The 17,194-nt window shown below is 33.5% G+C and overlaps 1 protein-coding gene and 1 long non-coding RNA gene across 14 annotated transcripts in view; one reads left to right on the forward strand and one right to left on the reverse strand.

Annotated features, from left to right (window-relative positions):
• The window catches only part of MYCBP2 (MYC binding protein 2), a 259,246-nt gene that overhangs the window by 131,925 nt on the left and 110,127 nt on the right, over window positions 1-17,194 (reverse strand). For all 13 annotated transcript variants that reach the window (XM_047720174.1, XM_047720176.1, XM_047720180.1 and 10 more), the window contains 9 exons: window positions 15,336-15,508; window positions 13,893-14,018; window positions 13,672-13,799; window positions 12,004-12,095; window positions 9,666-9,800; window positions 7,774-7,857; window positions 6,610-6,706; window positions 3,906-4,098; window positions 3,112-3,386 (listed from right to left, as the gene is read on the reverse strand). In XM_047720174.1, coding sequence (XP_047576130.1) covers window positions 3,112-3,386; window positions 3,906-4,098; window positions 6,610-6,706; window positions 7,774-7,857; window positions 9,666-9,800; window positions 12,004-12,095; window positions 13,672-13,799; window positions 13,893-14,018; window positions 15,336-15,508 — 1,303 coding nt within the window. The remainder of the gene's footprint in view (window positions 1-3,111; window positions 3,387-3,905; window positions 4,099-6,609; window positions 6,707-7,773; window positions 7,858-9,665; window positions 9,801-12,003; window positions 12,096-13,671; window positions 13,800-13,892; window positions 14,019-15,335; window positions 15,509-17,194) is intronic.
• LOC125094718 (uncharacterized) lies at window positions 12,334-14,355 on the forward strand. Its single transcript, XR_007125668.1, has 3 exons — window positions 12,334-12,398; window positions 13,078-13,187; window positions 14,297-14,355. It is a non-coding gene; the product is annotated as an uncharacterized LOC125094718 (long non-coding RNA).

The following is a 17,194-nucleotide window of genomic DNA, read 5'->3' on the forward strand; positions in this document are numbered from 1 at the left end:
TTTATTTACTTGAGAGAGAGAGAGAGAGCAGGAGAGAGGGGAGGATCAGAGGGAAAGGGAGAAGCAGACTCCCCACTAAGCAGGGAGTCCAAGACCCTGAAATCATGACCTGAGACTGAAGGCAGATGCTTAACCAACTGAGAGCCACCCAGGCACCCCAGATTTTTTAACAAAATATTAAAAACTTACCAAGACAGAATATCCTAATTCACAAAAACTACATACACATTACTTAGTTCATCAAACATTTGTGTTACAAATTCAGGCTAAAAGCAATATCCTATCTGTTAAACCAACATTAGTTAAAGTTAGCCTGCCTGTAACCTGTTCAGTGGCAAAGAAAACAACCATGTAAGATTGGACAGGTTGAGACAGTAAGTTGGGCACTAATCCAGTCCCAGGAAACTGACTGGTAAAATACACTACTCTGCTATAGAACATGGGTGAACCTGGAGGACACAATAATGAGTGAAATAAGCTAGTCACAGACAGACAAAATACTGCACGACTCCACTTACATGAAGTATCTAAAATAGTCAAACTCACAGAAGCAGAGAATAGAATGGTTGGGAGGAGGGGGAAATGGGGAGCTGGTGATAAACCAGTATAAAGTTTCAGTTACGAAAGATGAGGAAGCGCAAGTGATCTCCTGTCCAACATCGTACCTGTGGTTAACAATATCATATTATATGCTCGAAATGTATTAAGAGGTGCTCTCATGTTAAGAAGTTCTTGCCACAATGAAATACATTTTTTAATACCAAGAATAAATACAGTATGTAAACAGCTTAAAAAGTAGTAATGATAAAATAAAACAAAGTTGTCTATCCAGATGTCATCACGGGACTATCTTTCAAATAGGCTAGTATACCCTGGTGATGACAGTGAACTTTCTTAGGCGAGGAAAAGGCGCTAGAACTTCTAATACAATGTTGAATAGAAGTGGTGAGAACAGTCACCTTGTGCCTTGTTCCTGAACTTATTAGGGGGGTATTCAATATTTCACCATTAAGTATGATATTAACTGTAGATTCTTCTGTAGATATCCTCTATCCTTTATAATCCTAGGTTGAAGAAGTTTCCTTAAATCCTGGTTTGGTGAGAAATTTTCATCACTGATTAAGTGCTAATTTTGTCAAATGCTTTTTCATTATTTATTGAGAAGCTTATACAATTTTTCCTGTTTATTCAGTTAATATGGTGAGTTACACTGGAAGTGTAATTTTTTTTTTGAAAGTGTAATTTTTGAAAGTTAAACTAACCTTGCATTTCTAAGAAAAACCCTAGTGGGTGTGATGTATCTTTTATATTGCTGGATTTGATTTGATAATATTGTTAAGAGCTTTTGTATCTATGTTTGAGTAATGTTTGCCTGTACTAATTTTTTCTTTTAATATCTTAGTCAGGTTTTGGTATCAGGATTAAAAAAAAAAAGGATAAGGCTAACTTGACTCAATTAGTTGGGAAATGTCTCCAATATTTTCTGAAAGAGTTTGTTAAAGATTGATATCATTTCTTTCTTATAAGTTTAATAGGATTTACCAATGATAATTATCTGCGTCTGGAGTTTTCTTTGTGGGAAAGTTTTTGATAATAAACTCACTTTTTAAATGGATATAAGGCAGTTCAGATTTTTCTATTACTTGTCAGTTTTGGTTACGTTGTATTTTTCAAGCTATTTGTCTACTTTACCTGAAGTTGCAACTTACTAATATAAAGTTGTTCATAATATTCTCTTATCAGTCTGTTGCATCTATAGTGACATTCCCTGTTTTATCCTTGATCATTTGTGTTTTTTCTTTATCTCTTGTCTCTCAGTCAGACTTGCTAAGAGTTTATTACTTTGGTTTTAATTTCAAAGAACCAACTTTGAACTTGTCAATTTTCTCTGTTTTTACTTTACTGGTTTCCGCTCTTATCTTTATTATTTCCTTCATCTTTATTACTTCTTACTTTCGTTTGCTAATTCTTTCTGACTTCTTTAGGTAGAAACTTTAATCATCGATTTTAAACCTTTCTTTTTTGCTAGTGTTATCATTATATCATAAAGTATATATATCATTATATCATTATATCATATATCAAAGTATATATATCAATATATCATAATATCATATATCAAAGTATATATATCAATATATCATTATATCATAAAGTATAAAGTATAAAGTTCTTCCTAAGGAATGCTTTAGCTACATGTCACAAATTTTGATGTTATACTTTTATCTTTTAGTAGGAAATCATTTCTAATTTCCTTTGGATTTCTACTTTGATTCACTGGTTACTTAGAAGTGTTGTCTATTTAGTGCCTTTCTCAATATATTTCTCAATATATTTGGCTGTTGGTTTATTTAGTTCTGGTGTGGTCTGAAACTCTTTAATTTTAATCTTTTGAAATTTACTAAGATGTGTTTTATGGCTTAGCATATAATCTATCTTTGTGAACATGATATGTATACATGAACATAACATGCATTCTGCACTTGCACTTTCTGTTTTATAAACGTCAATAAAGCCAACATGGTTGACAGTGTTGTTCAGATCTCCTATTTCTCTACTGATTTTTTGATCTACGTGTTCTATTCATTACTGAAAGAGGAGCACTGAAGTCTCCAAGTATCATTGTAAATTTGTCTATTTCTACCTTAAAATCTGTCAGCTTTTTGCCTCAAGTATTTTGAAACTGATTTGGAGCATAGACATTTATGAGGCTCGCAGTTTCCTCATGAATGAATGGTTCTTAGCAAGCAAGCTCTCTCACAGCTCTTTCTCCTGACCGTTCTGCAGCTATGGGGGTGGCAGAAGCTCCCCTTCTAGCGCTGTCCTTGCTCTTACACACGCACTCATGATTGTTCTTGCTCTCGTACATGTGCACACTCATTCACAGGTTCAAAGAGCATATCAATTGTGCCTACCAATTTTATAGCTAAACATGATAAAGCAAGCAGAAAAAAAAAAATGACTTTCAACTTTAAGTCACACATACCAAACCAATGTCCTAATTTATCATTTATAGAAGTTAGAAATATTGAGGCAATAGCACTTAATTTCCTTGAAGAGTATTAGGTAATCTATCATATTTTCAACTAACAGTTTTCAAACTGAAATTACCTGATCCAAACAATTCAGCAGATCACAAAGGCAAGCCCATTGTAAGGCAGGAGTTGGGTAGAAAGAATGAAAACAGGCAGTAAAGGTATTATGACACTCCTGAAGAACAGCTTCTAGGAGACTCAAGGGTTGACTGAGATATCCTTGAGGATCATTATCCAACTTCACCATGCAGTGATCAACTCCTTCTGATAAAATTTTTCTTAACAAAGTTCTGGTTTTTCCAATACATTCTGCTAATTTGCTAGTTTCTTCCACAACTGCTTTTCCTGTAGCTTTGAGGAAACAAAGCAGATTGCTAATTAAATGGAGTAATAAATATGCATGGAGATACTCAATATAATTTCCTATATAGCTAAATTTCCTATATAGCTAAAGATTGCAAGTACTCAAAACTTAGAAATGAAACAATTTAGAGATTAAATGTAGTCCAAAATTATTTCTTTTAAAAATCTAAGTAGGAAAAAATTTTTAAAAAAGCCAGAACATTGGTTTTAGCATTTAAGTCCAAATGAGTCATTCAAAAAATTTCTATTTGACCAAATCTGTTTAAAATAATACGTTATTAGAGTATTTTTTTTTAGTTCAACATGATTTTTGTTATCAACATAACACGTAATCTGTTTTATTCTTTTTAAGTAAATACATAAGGATCGTGAAAGCTGACCTTCTGCCCTTATTTTAGGAGAATATTAAAGGCAGCTGGGAATCTTAAACTCCTGGTTATCCCTATACAGACCTTCCCAATGTGTCAAAATTTTCTTCTTAAAGTAATTTAAAAACATGCTTCATACCTGATACTGGGTAAATTTCACAGGTATAGACACGCAATAACCTCAGACAACAGGTACCCACAAAGCGCAGTCTCTCTAGATCTAGAAGTGTAGCTGTGAACTGGAATCCTTTTAATCCTCTAAGTTCTTCAACTCCTAAGACTAAGGTGGTCCAGCTCCAGTGAAGAATACTCAACAATGACTCAAAACATTCCTAATCCAGAATATGAAAAAACAGAAAACAATTAGTTCAAATGATACCATAGGTTTAATCAAATGGAAAGATGACACTGAACTTCAAAACTTTATTTGAAAAAAACAGAACAAAACAAAACAAAACAAAACTTTATTTGAACTTTTTTACTGAGTTTTGATTAGCCCAAATAATGGATATTTTATTAGTTCATTTATCACATTACCATGAGGAATATCTTTGAAGCTTGACAAACAAGATAAAGTAGTTAGGCATGTATAAAAGCAACATTTTTCAATATTTGCCTATTTCTTTATTTTTAAAAAGATTTATTTATTTATTTACTTGAGAAAGAGAAAGTGTATCAGCAAGTGGGGGGATGGGCAGAGGGCTAGAATCCCAAGCAGATTCCGTACTGAGCATGGAGCCCAAATCAGGGCTAAAACTCTTGACCTATGAGACTATGACCTGAGCCAAAACCAAGAGGCGGAGGCATAAGTGACTGAGGCTCTCAGGCACTCCCATATTTGCCTATTTAAAAATATATCTTTGTTTCCCTGCTACCAACCTATCTTATTTACCATATAAGTAAGGGAAAAATTAAAAACATTTACAAATACATGATTACTTGAAAGCAAAATTAAACTCTACACTGTTACTGTAGTATTATATAAATAAGCTAAAAGTATTCAAAGCACTTTAATAATTTTTAATATAATAAAGTATTTTATTTAGTATTAGGTATTAGTGACAGTATAAATAACTTATTTTATGTCTACATATTAAATTTTACCATACAAACTATAGCCCATCCTTGATAAACAAGTTAATAGAAGATAGAAATTGACTACAAAATACTAAAATATTCTTACTAGGTTTTTAAATTCTCCAATGTGGGTTTGGGGTAGTGAGCATTCCCTTCAGTTCTAGTTGTTCTACAGGCTTTACCATACTTACATGATGACAGATACTAGATCATCTCAAAGCAAAGCACTTATTCCCTGACCCCCACCAAATTCCAGTCCTCTGGTATAGTAATACCAAGATAAGAGTTTATAGTTTAGCTTCTTAAAGAAAGAGTTGAATACATTTCTTATATCAAGATAACAATTACCTAATGACCACAAAACCACTTAGACACAAATATCAAAAAATTAATAAGCACAAAAAAAAAGATCACTGAAAAAGACATACAGAATCAAGATACTTATTTGGATCAAAAGCTATCAAACTGATCTTAATACTAAAAGGATGCCAAGATACCAAGGAGCCAAAGTTCTTGAAATCTTATTGCAAGCTCTATCTCTATAAACTATCAAAGATCTTTTGGAAGGTCATTTGGCACAATACGTCACAATTTAAATCAGCACACTTCCAGTAGAAACACTCACATAAGTACCTAAGTAATCAAAGATGCATATGGAAGGACATAATAGTAAAAAACAAGAAATTGATAGGTATAGGGTTGAATAAATTAAGAGTTCAATTATTCTATGGGATGCTGTGCAAATACAAGAAAAGATTAACATAGAACGGAATACACTAACATGGATTATGTCCTTAACACTATGAAAATTTTTTAAAAAGATGAAAAACTTTACTATTACAAACAAGGAGACTGTACAGCATGCTGTATATATAGACTAACAAGTTTGTGTATGTATAAAAATGGTTTGGAAGGATATACATCAAAATGTAAACAGTAACAGGGTGACTTTAGTATACTTAGCATACTTTTAATATTTTTTATCCCCACTCCACCCTCTTCCCAACCAGGAATGTGTATTAATCTTGTTATTTAAAAAAGAAGACAAAAAAGCATTCATCGTACACGGTTCACGAACATGAAAGACTACCAACTACATGAATAAATAGCATTCATATAGTGCCTTATATTTAAAAAGCATTATTGTATCCCTTATTTCATTAGAAATTCATAATGATGCTATCACACAGTTTATTTAGATAACTGGCATAAGAATGTTCAACTAATAAATGAAAGAAGAACTTAACTTGGGCTTTCTGACATTCAGACATTTCATGACAATTAAATCATGTTGGCTTTCCATTATACACTGGCAACCCCAGTAATGAGGTATTTCTTTAAATGTAGAATGTGGATAGTCAAGTAATTCAACAGAGTACTTAGATATGTAACTCTTGTATTTAGCTCCTCAAGCATTAGGCTACTGCTTTTTGTCAGTATCAGCCTTAACTTTTTTTTTTCTAAGCCTTAACTTTTCTTTCACTTTTTAACTCCTCCCACATATGTATTCATACATGATTTACTAGAAAACCCACCAGTTATATCAGTTCATGTTGAAGTTCATGGTAAAGTCACTCAACATCTCTATTTTCCCATTATTTAAAGGGCTTACTCTTTGGCCTGGGATCTCAGTGTTAATATAAAAACAAATCTGAGTTTGTAAAACTCTCCTGAGATAAACGCTTAGAAGAGTGGCTAAATGCTAAATATCAAAATGAAATAGAGCACCGGACAAAAAACCCTGAAATTTTAAAAAAATGGCTTACCACTGAGACAGTTCTTGCAAAAGATCTCTTTAAAATGTGTACAGGTTCACTGGTTTGCTGTTTGCCCTTTGAGGCACTGCCATCACTGGTTGGAAGTCTGAAGGTAGCAGACACACATAAATTTATGTTGGAAAGTCCAATGACATTTTTCTTTTCAAAATATACATTTTTGCAATAGCAAAATATGCTACTATTAAATTTTAAGGGCTATATTATTAAGAAGTTATTCGACCAGTGTACCCAGTAGTCTGAGCAAGTTGCTATGTTCATAATGCTAATTGTTATGAATTCTAACTATAATAAACTGCATAGAAACAAACAAAAATCTCTTCTTGGGACACCACCTAGAGTCTTAAAAGTGATTACTATGGAAGAAAGACATGAGAGACAGTCACTGTTGGAGAGGTATTTCTTTAGATTTTTTACACTCAAAGAATGACATTTTTTAGTGAGGGTTTACATATATTTTAATTCTTCATTCTAAATATTATTATAGTAATCTACTAGAGATAGATGGATAATAGGCATATGCTTCCATAAATGTCTGAAATACCAGGAAGTAATTAAAATTCTTAAATGCTATAAATATAATAAATATTATCACATGGATAATTATTATTTGACATTTCAAATAAAAGGAGGAAATTTTTCAGCAGTAAGGGCACCCCTCAACAGTAAGAGATTTTCTACTCATTCCATTACAGTACCAACAGGAAACATAAGACAGCAGGAAATCAATCAGGCCTGCATCTGAAGTCCCCATCTAATGTCCCAGTATCATTTCTCTAAGACAAATTTTTATTACTTTATAATATTTTGAAATGGGTATGAAAATCCAGATAAAGAAACAAGTTACTAAAATACTGCTAATGGTAGTGCCTTAGCGCAGTAGGCAGCGCGTCAGTCTCATAAAATACTGCTAATGGCATAATACAGATAATCTGAGTCATGAAGTAAAGTTTAAAATTCAGCTCAATGTAGAAGATGTTTAAAAATATACAAAATATTAAGTGTTTTTGTTAAAAATAGCTATATTTCTACTGGTATATTATAACTTGCTGTGTGCTTCAAATAATTTCATTATGTCACATATATTTTATAGTATCCTAGATCATTATAACAAAGGACTAAATCATATTAATTAACTATAAATATGCTAAATACCTGTATAATAATTGAGGTATCTGACCAGCATTAACATCTGTACCATTATTTGATTTCTTTGAGCTCTTAAATTGGAAAACCACCCTAAGAAGAGAAAAAATAACAATGATACCACAAAACAACATGATTCAAGATACATGAAAGGAAATAAGAAATTTGACAACAGTGTTTTCAAATCGTATGTTAATGAACAGAGATTCATTCTTTACGGAAAAATACAAGTAAAAAGGAGTTGTTTTTATTTTGGTTCAAGCTCTGAAATGGCTTCATGAATTAAAATAAAGGAATTAAACCTGATCAGGAATTCCTTGGTAAGCAGCAGTCCTGCCTCCTGCTAGTCTCCCCCAGCTCAACTTTAACCAAAACAATAAGCTTTTTGTTTTTTTTTAAGATTTTATTTATTTATTTGAGATAGAACAAGAGAGAGAGAGAGTGCACGTGCGTAAGAGAGAGCACACATACAGGGAGAACAGCAGGCAGAGGGGGAAGCAGGCTCCAGCCAAGCAGGGAGCCTAGTACTCTGGGATCATGACCTAAGCTGAAGGCAGGTGCCTAAGGACTGAGCCACCCAGGTGCCCCTAGAACAATAAGCTTTTTTTTTTTTTTTTAAGATTTTATTTATTTATTTGACAGCCAGAGATCACAAGTAGGCAGAGAGGCAGGCAGAGAGAGAGGGGGAAGCAGGCTCCCTGCTGAGCAGAGAGCCTGATGTGGGGCTCGATCCTAGGAGCCTGAAATCATGACCTGAGCCAAAGCCAGAGGCTTAACCCCTGGAACCACGCAGGCACCCCAGAACAATAAGCTTTTAACAAAATACTTCAACTTCTAAAGAGTTTAAAATCTGCTCAACCGCACACGATAAGCTTTAGCTTCAAACTGCTGTGATATTGCGAAGTTCAATGAGCTGCATATGGAATCACACAGTCCAGGATCAAAGCAGTCTCCCTAGTGCTAGCACACAATCTTAGAGTAAGTCTGAAAGGGATACTTTACAGCAGGCTTAATTTATTTTATACATTCCACTTGAACATTCAGGAACAAAGAATTCCCCTCATTAATTATCCTGTTCTGTTTTTGATAAGCTTTGTTATAAGCTGAACAAAACTGTTTGAAATATATTATTACATAACTTCTACTCATTTCAAATAGTTCATGCTCAAGAAAAGTAAGGAGTAAACTGAATTTCTCTTCTAAATGATAGTCCTTTCAAACACACATCTCCAGAGTACCGAGAATAAAGGCGGCTAGAGTTAGAGTCAAAAGAGATTCCAGGTCTAGTTTTCATTCTGCCACACAGCAGTGATATGATGTGCAGCAAGTCAGTTCACCTCCTGTCTCTCTATTTCCAAGCGGAAAACAGAGCTAATAACAGTTTCACAAAACTGCTGAGGGCATCAAATGAGAATATAGATATGAAAGAGTTTTATAAACTAAAAAGCACTCTACATATGAAATTTAAACAGTAAATCTCCCCCTACATCTTATTAAAGCTATACCATCTCATATTGCTAAAACTCTGAAATTTATAAACTGTTTTTATAAGGACTGTCAAATTTTATAGCAAGTATTTATTTCTTTTTTATGGTTTCCAAATTCCTCACTCTTCTTGTCACTTTATGTAATTTCTAATTGGTAATAAATTCTTAAATGATGTAACACCCAGAAATACATACAAATGACAAATGACAAGAGCAAAGAGTAGCAGTCCTGTTCTCTCCCTGTTCTGTCTAGACCTTAATCTGGCATGAGATTGCATAAATTTAATGTTTGGCAGTCACATTATGATCTAGTCCTACTGACATTTTTATCCTTCTGAGAGACTGAGCTGCTAAAACAATATTACACTAACAAAAATGAGAGTTGTTTAAGTAATACTTAAACATTTTGCTTACCCATCATCTGTGGTAATAGAAGCTTGTCCATGAGATCCACAGTCACTGCTGGGTCCGGACACTCGAGCCCATGCTACATACCACCAACCAGCTTGCAAGAGAACTGGTTCATCAAACATCATTGCATATTTTTCTCTGAGAGAAAAATTAGTGAGTCAAAGACAATGCCTTTGCACTTCCCTGTTACAAATATTTGTTATATATCCTTTATAAACAAAACATGAAAATTCATTGTGTAAGATTCTTATTGAACATCATTAAAAACCTATTTTAAAAAGTCTGAAACAAATTAAAAACTAAAAATATCTGCACAGGAACATACACATAATAGTCATTTGTTGTCATGGTGATGGCACTCCTTACCTTGAATTCTAAAACTTGGTTAAATGTTATAAAGCTCTCATTAAAATAACACAAATTTTTTTAATTGTTCAAAAAAAAAAAAACAAAAAACACATGCCAATTTAATTGGAAAAAGAAACTCTGAATCTCAGTTTTTTAAAGTGTTTTGAGAGGAAGTATGTTAAGAAAATGGTTCTGGAGTCAGATGGCCTGAGTTCAAGGCTCAGCTTCGTGATCTGCTAGTTGTGTAACTTTGGGTAAGATATTACACCATCTCTGTGACTCAGTTTCTTCATGTGAAAAGAGGGATGAAGATGATGTCTAGATCACAGGATTGTTTTGAGGATTGAGGAAATGCAGATAAAGTATTTGGAACTGTGCCTGTCACAGTAACCACACAAAAAATTTACTAAAATAGAAGGAGAAAGCTTGTATGTAAATAAGGAGATCTGATAAAGTTTTAGGTAATAGACTGTAGTGGTTGTCACTGGGATAGAGAAAAGAAAGAAGGGTATTTGAGGAAGGGAAAAAATTAATGCACTGTAGAGGTATGAAAGTACAAAACAGGGGTTAAAAATGACAAGGGGTCCAGTTAGGTTAAAGCATTAAGACAGATAAAAAAGTATAGTTAGGTAGAAAGTTAAAAAAGATGTTGTAAAAGATTACTGAAGTCCTTTAATTCTAGCCTTAGGAACCTGGGCTTTGTTAGCAGGGAAATTAATAAAATCTAGGTGATTCTCTGTACGTGAAACAATATATATTTTTTTGAATCAATATATTTTTGATTCATAATTATATGCTCAAAAATAAATACGAAGTGACAATGGCATCTTAAGGCTCTGTTAAAAATCAATCAGCTAATTTCCTAAAATCTTCCTAATCTTCATTTGTATATCACATAAAAAAACAACTAAAAAATATCTCCTGATACTGCTGAGTGCTTATAGTGAAAAAACTAAAAATTTTCTGTGGGTTTACTATTTTGTTCTCAAAAGTAGTTATCTGTTAAAAACAAACTTAATGTCTTACTGCCATTTTTAGTAAATACACATTTTCACTAGCAAAAAGCTATATGTAACACACAAGGTTTTAACATAGTTATTACTGGCAAGTACAGTTTATTATTACTATTATGAGGTTCAATTTATTTTTTCCTCATCATTATATCCCCTGAAACAAATCACTATCTTGTCATAACACAAGAGAGAATTCTTGGGATTACACAGAGAGGACTGATAAAAGCTAATTCTCTTCATACTTTTAATGAAGCTTTATAAATAAACATCCAGATTCTGGTAACAGGAAACCCATTATCCTAACAGGTTTCAGTAAAGTTGGCCACCTCCCCAAGTGTGTTATAATCAAGGACATACTACAAGCATGGTGTCAGGCCACATGAGTGATCTGAATTATGGCTCTCTATGACTATTTGGTACTGTAGACATACTGCTACAGGTAGTAAGTAATTCTAGGACATTACTAGAAAGCTAGCACAGTAGGTGCTCTCTAAGTGATACATGAAAACAAAAGTGTGCAAAATATATATATATTTTCATCTTCAATGGAGAAATATTTTATCTTTTAAAATACAAATACGGAAAACACTATTAGTTTTAGTACAGTCCTGTTAAATGCAGCACTTACCTTACCTAATATACAGCTTAATTTCTCAAGCATCTTATCACAGATTATTTATTAAAGATTTTATTTATTTGATAGAGAAAGAGAGAGAGAGAGAGCACAAGTAGGCAGAGCGGCAGGCAGAGAGAGAGGGATGAGAGGCAGAGAGAGAGAGGGCTTCGCAGAGAGCCTGATGTGGGACTCCATCCCAGGACTCTGGGATCATGACCTGAGCTGAAGGCAGATGCTTAACAATCTGAGCCACCCAGGCATCCCCACAGAATATTAAAAACAGCATTCTTACATTTCTTCACTCACAATGAATTTTTTACATTAAGTATGTGAGGATGCTGCTGAGTAATGAGGAAATCTTTACCTGGCAGCACAGTCATAAGCCAACACGTCGGTCTCTGCAAGAAGGTCTCCATCGGTTTCATGATCTCCTCCATCAGGACCCAACTCGAACAGCTGGGAAAAGGAGAAAAACACATCATGTCCAGTTGCTCAGTCATGCAAACCTGCTGAATGTTTATAATTTTGTGTGTTTCCAATAATGTGTTGGACACTGCAGAATATAAAAATCAGAATGCCTGCTTTTTTAATGTTAAATACACAACCCTACATATTTAAATTAAGAAACTTACGGTCTATGTTAATCTCAGTCCTCCTTATTTATATAGTCATCTATTTATAGCAAATGTTCTCAGCTGTTCTGTACCAAATATAAACATGTGATGGAATGAGAGAACTCAACCAACGCATTTTATCCACGTGAGTTTTTCTTTTCCTTTTCTTCCTTCCTTCGTATGTACCTACCTACCTACCTACCTATGCCACTGTATTAATAATTAAGTGTTCTTAATTATTATTTCATCCCTATCCTCTATATAACTCAAGGGGCTTTTAATTCTTTCTTAATTTCTATATTATCTGTATTTCTTTAGCATGTGTATTCCAATTATACCCAGAAAGAAGCTGTATCTTTAACAGTTTGTCAGTTCTGGTTCGGCTTCTAGGGGAACTGTCCTCAAAAACTATCATAGTAAGGGAGTTTTAACATAGTAATATAAGTTTTAGATATTACCGAGAGGATTAAGAAAAGATCTCCTAAACAGATGGTATTTAATTAGAATTTTTAATGAAGCCTGCTACTGAAATTAAGGCACAAACTGTAGTTTTCTCTCTTACTTTATTTTTTTTAATTATTTTTTATTTTTTTTCATTTTTAATTTTTTTTGGAGAGGGAGCGTGAGAGCTTACATATGTGAGCAGGGGTTGGGGGTTGGGGAAGAGGGAGTGGGAGAGAAAATCTTAAAAAGGCTCCATCTCCAGTGTGGAGCCCAACTTGGGGCTCGATCTCAGGAACTTGAGATCATGACCTGAGCCAAAAGCAAGAGTCAGACTCTTAACTGACTGAGCCACAGACGCGCCCCTCTCTTTTATTTTAAAGGCAAAACCAGATTAATCTAAGAAGTGGAACATTCAAGCTCTTAGTGAATTTTCAAAGAATGAGCACATCCTTTGCTTGGAATAACCTCAGACCCTTTCTGAGATGAACAGGTACAGTAAACTGAGGACTTTTGATTATTTTTATTTTGTCTGCCCGATGAAATCCATACCCCATATTCCATCTCTTGCTTCATCCCTGGTCCCTGTCTCAGGGTGATCATGTTGGTTTACAAAGGATTTGGCATCAAAAATGCTAAAAAACTTTTAAAGCTATGTCAAAATGTCCCTGCATCAAAACGTATCAGGGGCATATCAAAATGTCCTGCTATTCCTAGACCAATAGGAAGTTCAGCACAAATGACTGAGATGGACTAGTCTCTTTCAGCCTAAAATTATTAAAAAATCATTTTCTGTTCATTTCCTCCCATCTTGACTTTTGATTTTCTAATGAGTCCATGATCTATTATTACTACTGCATTACATTTTAGCAAAGTTTCAAGTCCTTTATTATATATTATATATATATAAAATCATAAACTAAGTCAAAACCAACATCTTCAAACAAAAAAGGGCAACAGTGTCAAAAACTGCTTACCTTAATTTTAGCAGTATATTCTCCTCTCCCTCCAAACAAACCAAGGCCACCAAGTAAAATATCAGTGTCAGCACTAAAACGTATAGCTTCTACTGAATGAGCAGAGTAACCCCAGCCCCCTCCATGACCTAAAGGATACAAATAATAATTAATGTTATAAAATATCTCTCTATATATATTTCACTTAAATAACAATATTTCTTAAACATAAATATACATACTTTCAAACCTGTTTACTACACTATAATCTTCTTTGGAATAAACCTTCATTACTGCTTGAGTCTCCTCCTCTGTACTTGCAACACCCATTTTTAAATCCTGCATAGCTGCTAAGGTATCAAGGCAACCTAGAAACAAACAAAAATTCAACTCCTTGAAATTAAAATTTCCCATTATATTGATGGTATGAGATGCTGTAGGGGACAAATTAAAATAATCAACTCTGAGTATGTTCAAAAATGTATTCTAAGCTTTAGACAATGTTTCATGAAAGAATACCTATAACCAGTAAGAATTCTCCTCTATTTGGGTAATTATATATATATATATATTTTTTTTTTAAAGGAAATTTAACGTTTTTTCTTTTTTTTTTTAAAGATTATTTATTTATTTATTTATTTGACAGAGAGAGAGAGATCACAAGCAGGCAGAGAGGCAGGCAGAGAGAGAGGAGGAAGCCCCCCCGATGCGGGGCTCGATCCCAGGACCCCGAGATCATGACCTGAGCCGAAGGCAGCGGCTTAACCCACTGAGCCACCCAGGCACCCCTATTTGGGTAATTATATTTAAACACATTCTATATGTCAATGTTTTGCAAAAACTTGAAAAGTTGGACTCACTCAATCTTTGAGTCTTTACATGGTTCTTCCTTTTATGAAACTCTGAATTACTTTTAGATTCTTAGAGTTCTACATGAGGAAGACAGCAGGCTGAGAGAACCTTAATCAACACAAGTTTTGGATGTTTACAATGATTACCACATGAAATTTGAGAAAAAAGAAGCAAGGAATTATATGTATGATCTATTTAATTATACTTAGAAATATGATTTCAGAACTGCAAATTTTAGATAACCATAAGTGAGTCTTCTTAAAAGCAATAAATAAGTAGTTACATGGATTGGTATATAACTTCTATGACAAGAATATATATAAATTCTGAAAAAATGCTGTATTATAAATTAAATTTATATATTATAAATAGAAGTGAAGTTGGTGTGCTGTGAAAATTGTGTTATATAAGAAAAAACAGAAGTAATATATATAAAATTCATAATTATATAAAAATATTTTGTAGCATTTATTTTAAAATAATGTATATAAATTAAATTTTATAATTATACATTTGAATATTCCATCTGCATCTCTAAAGTTTTTATATTAAAGCTGAACAAAAATAGTATTTTAAAAAATCTGCCTGATAGAAATTATATTCAGGAATGCTTTATGTTTGGCCATACATGAATTGTGTTGGTTCAAGCCTGGTATGTTGGTGTTTGTGGGATTAACAAATTTCTTTAAGAAAGAGGGTTTAACGTATATTGCAAGTAGCACATTGTTGTTTAACACATATGAGAAAACGAAACACAAATCTAAATATTCTTTAAAAAAAATCCTCAGCACATATTAACGAAAATTAGCTGATCATCAAAAGAGCAACCCTACCTAGAATGTGCAAAGCTGCATGAGAGCGGGTGGTGAGAGCCCTGGATCCTGTTGGTAAGGCAAGTTCAGGACTTAGAATACTGCATCTGGATTGCATGTCTGTTGCAGAGGGAAGTCTGGCATCAGCAACCACAGCATTGTAACACCACAGTTCTCTAGTATTTGGTCGAAACCTTCAAGAAAGAATAATCATAGCACCTCAACATACAGTTTCTAAATTTCCAAAGTATAATTGATGATACAAAGAGAATATAGTCAGCTTAAAGAGGACAAAATGTAGCTCATTATTTTCTCTGAGTTAAATATATAAATAAAATTATCTGTCACTACAAGTGAAATAATTTGAATGAAACAGTATTATAGATCAGGATACTTTATAAGTAACAGAGCAACAGCATACATATATGAAGCTTCTATACAACAAAAACTCCATAAAAAATGTTTAAAGACAAAGGGCAAGTTGAAAGAAAATAGGTGACACATACGTATGAGACAAAACAATAATATCCACAATCCTGTAAATCAATAAGAGACAATCTATCCAGTATCAAAAGTGGGCAAAAGACCTGGAATGCGGTTTTCAGAAAGGAAGCACTAATAAAGTGTATGTAGATGTTCAAACACTAATAAACAGTAACCTATAAGCGACCCACAATACCCTCCAACCATCATCTCATTTCTCTTATCCCTTCCACAAAAAAATTCTCAAAAAGCTGCCTCTACCTCTTTACCACTTTTTTTTTTTTGCTATGAATTCTTTTTGGAAAAGTTTTTATCAACTACACAGTACATACAAAAGAATAGTAACAAAATATTTTCAAAATGAGGTATGAAGAATAATGGATAATAATAATAATGAAGAAGAATATGCACTAGTAAAAAGAATATTACCACTATCTTTTAAGTACACTGGCTCTTCATCCCTACTCAATTTCTTCCCTTTTCCTTCAAAAGTAGCAATTACCTTGAATTTCAAGAGTTTACCATTCTCTTGCTTTTATGATTTTTTTCATATGTTTATATCAAAATTGTATATTACTTAAATTTCATATTTTGAACCGTATATGAACAGGATACACTCTGTGTTCTTTCCTGGTTTCCTTTCTTTAAACAATATTCTTACAATGTATTTTTACAGTGATGTATGACTGTTTAAGTTCATTCATTCTTGTTGTAAGATATTTTTTTAAGACTTTATTATTTATTTATTTGAAAGAGAGAGACCATGAGAAGGGGGAGGGTCAGAGGGAGAAGCTGGCTCACTGCTGAGCAGGGAGCCTGATGCGGAACTCGATCCTGGTACTCCAGGATCATGGCCTGAGCTGAAGGCAGTTGCTTAACCAACTGATCCACCCAGGCACCCATCTTGTTGTAAAATATTAATAGTTCATGTGACTATATTACAACTATATGTCCATTCTAGTTTTTTTTTTTTTTTAAGATTTTATCTATTTACTTGAGAGCGTGATAGAGAGAGACAGAGCATGAGAAGGGGGTTGTCAGAGGGAGAAGCAGACTCCCCACTGAGCAGGGAGGCCAATGTGGGACTTGATCCCAGGACCCTGGGATCATGACCTGAGCCGAAGGCAAAAGCTTAACTGACTGAGCCACCCAGATGCCCCCTATTTGTCCTTCTATTACTGATAGCAAAAAAAAAAAAAAAAAAAAAAAAACCATTCAATTTTCCAATACAAAAAAAAAAAAAAAATGCTGCTGTGGATAATTTTAAACACAGCTCCTAAAGCTTAAGTACAAGACTTAGACAGGAAGGAAGAACAAAGTACTCATTTTTTCATAACTGGTAAGCCTACATAGAAAATAATCATTTTTTTGAAAATCTGATTTGTGTCAGATACAGC

Source organism: Lutra lutra, chromosome 3, assembly GCF_902655055.1.
Source record: "Lutra lutra chromosome 3, mLutLut1.2, whole genome shotgun sequence".
Classification (NCBI taxonomy): domain Eukaryota; kingdom Metazoa; phylum Chordata; class Mammalia; order Carnivora; family Mustelidae; genus Lutra; species Lutra lutra.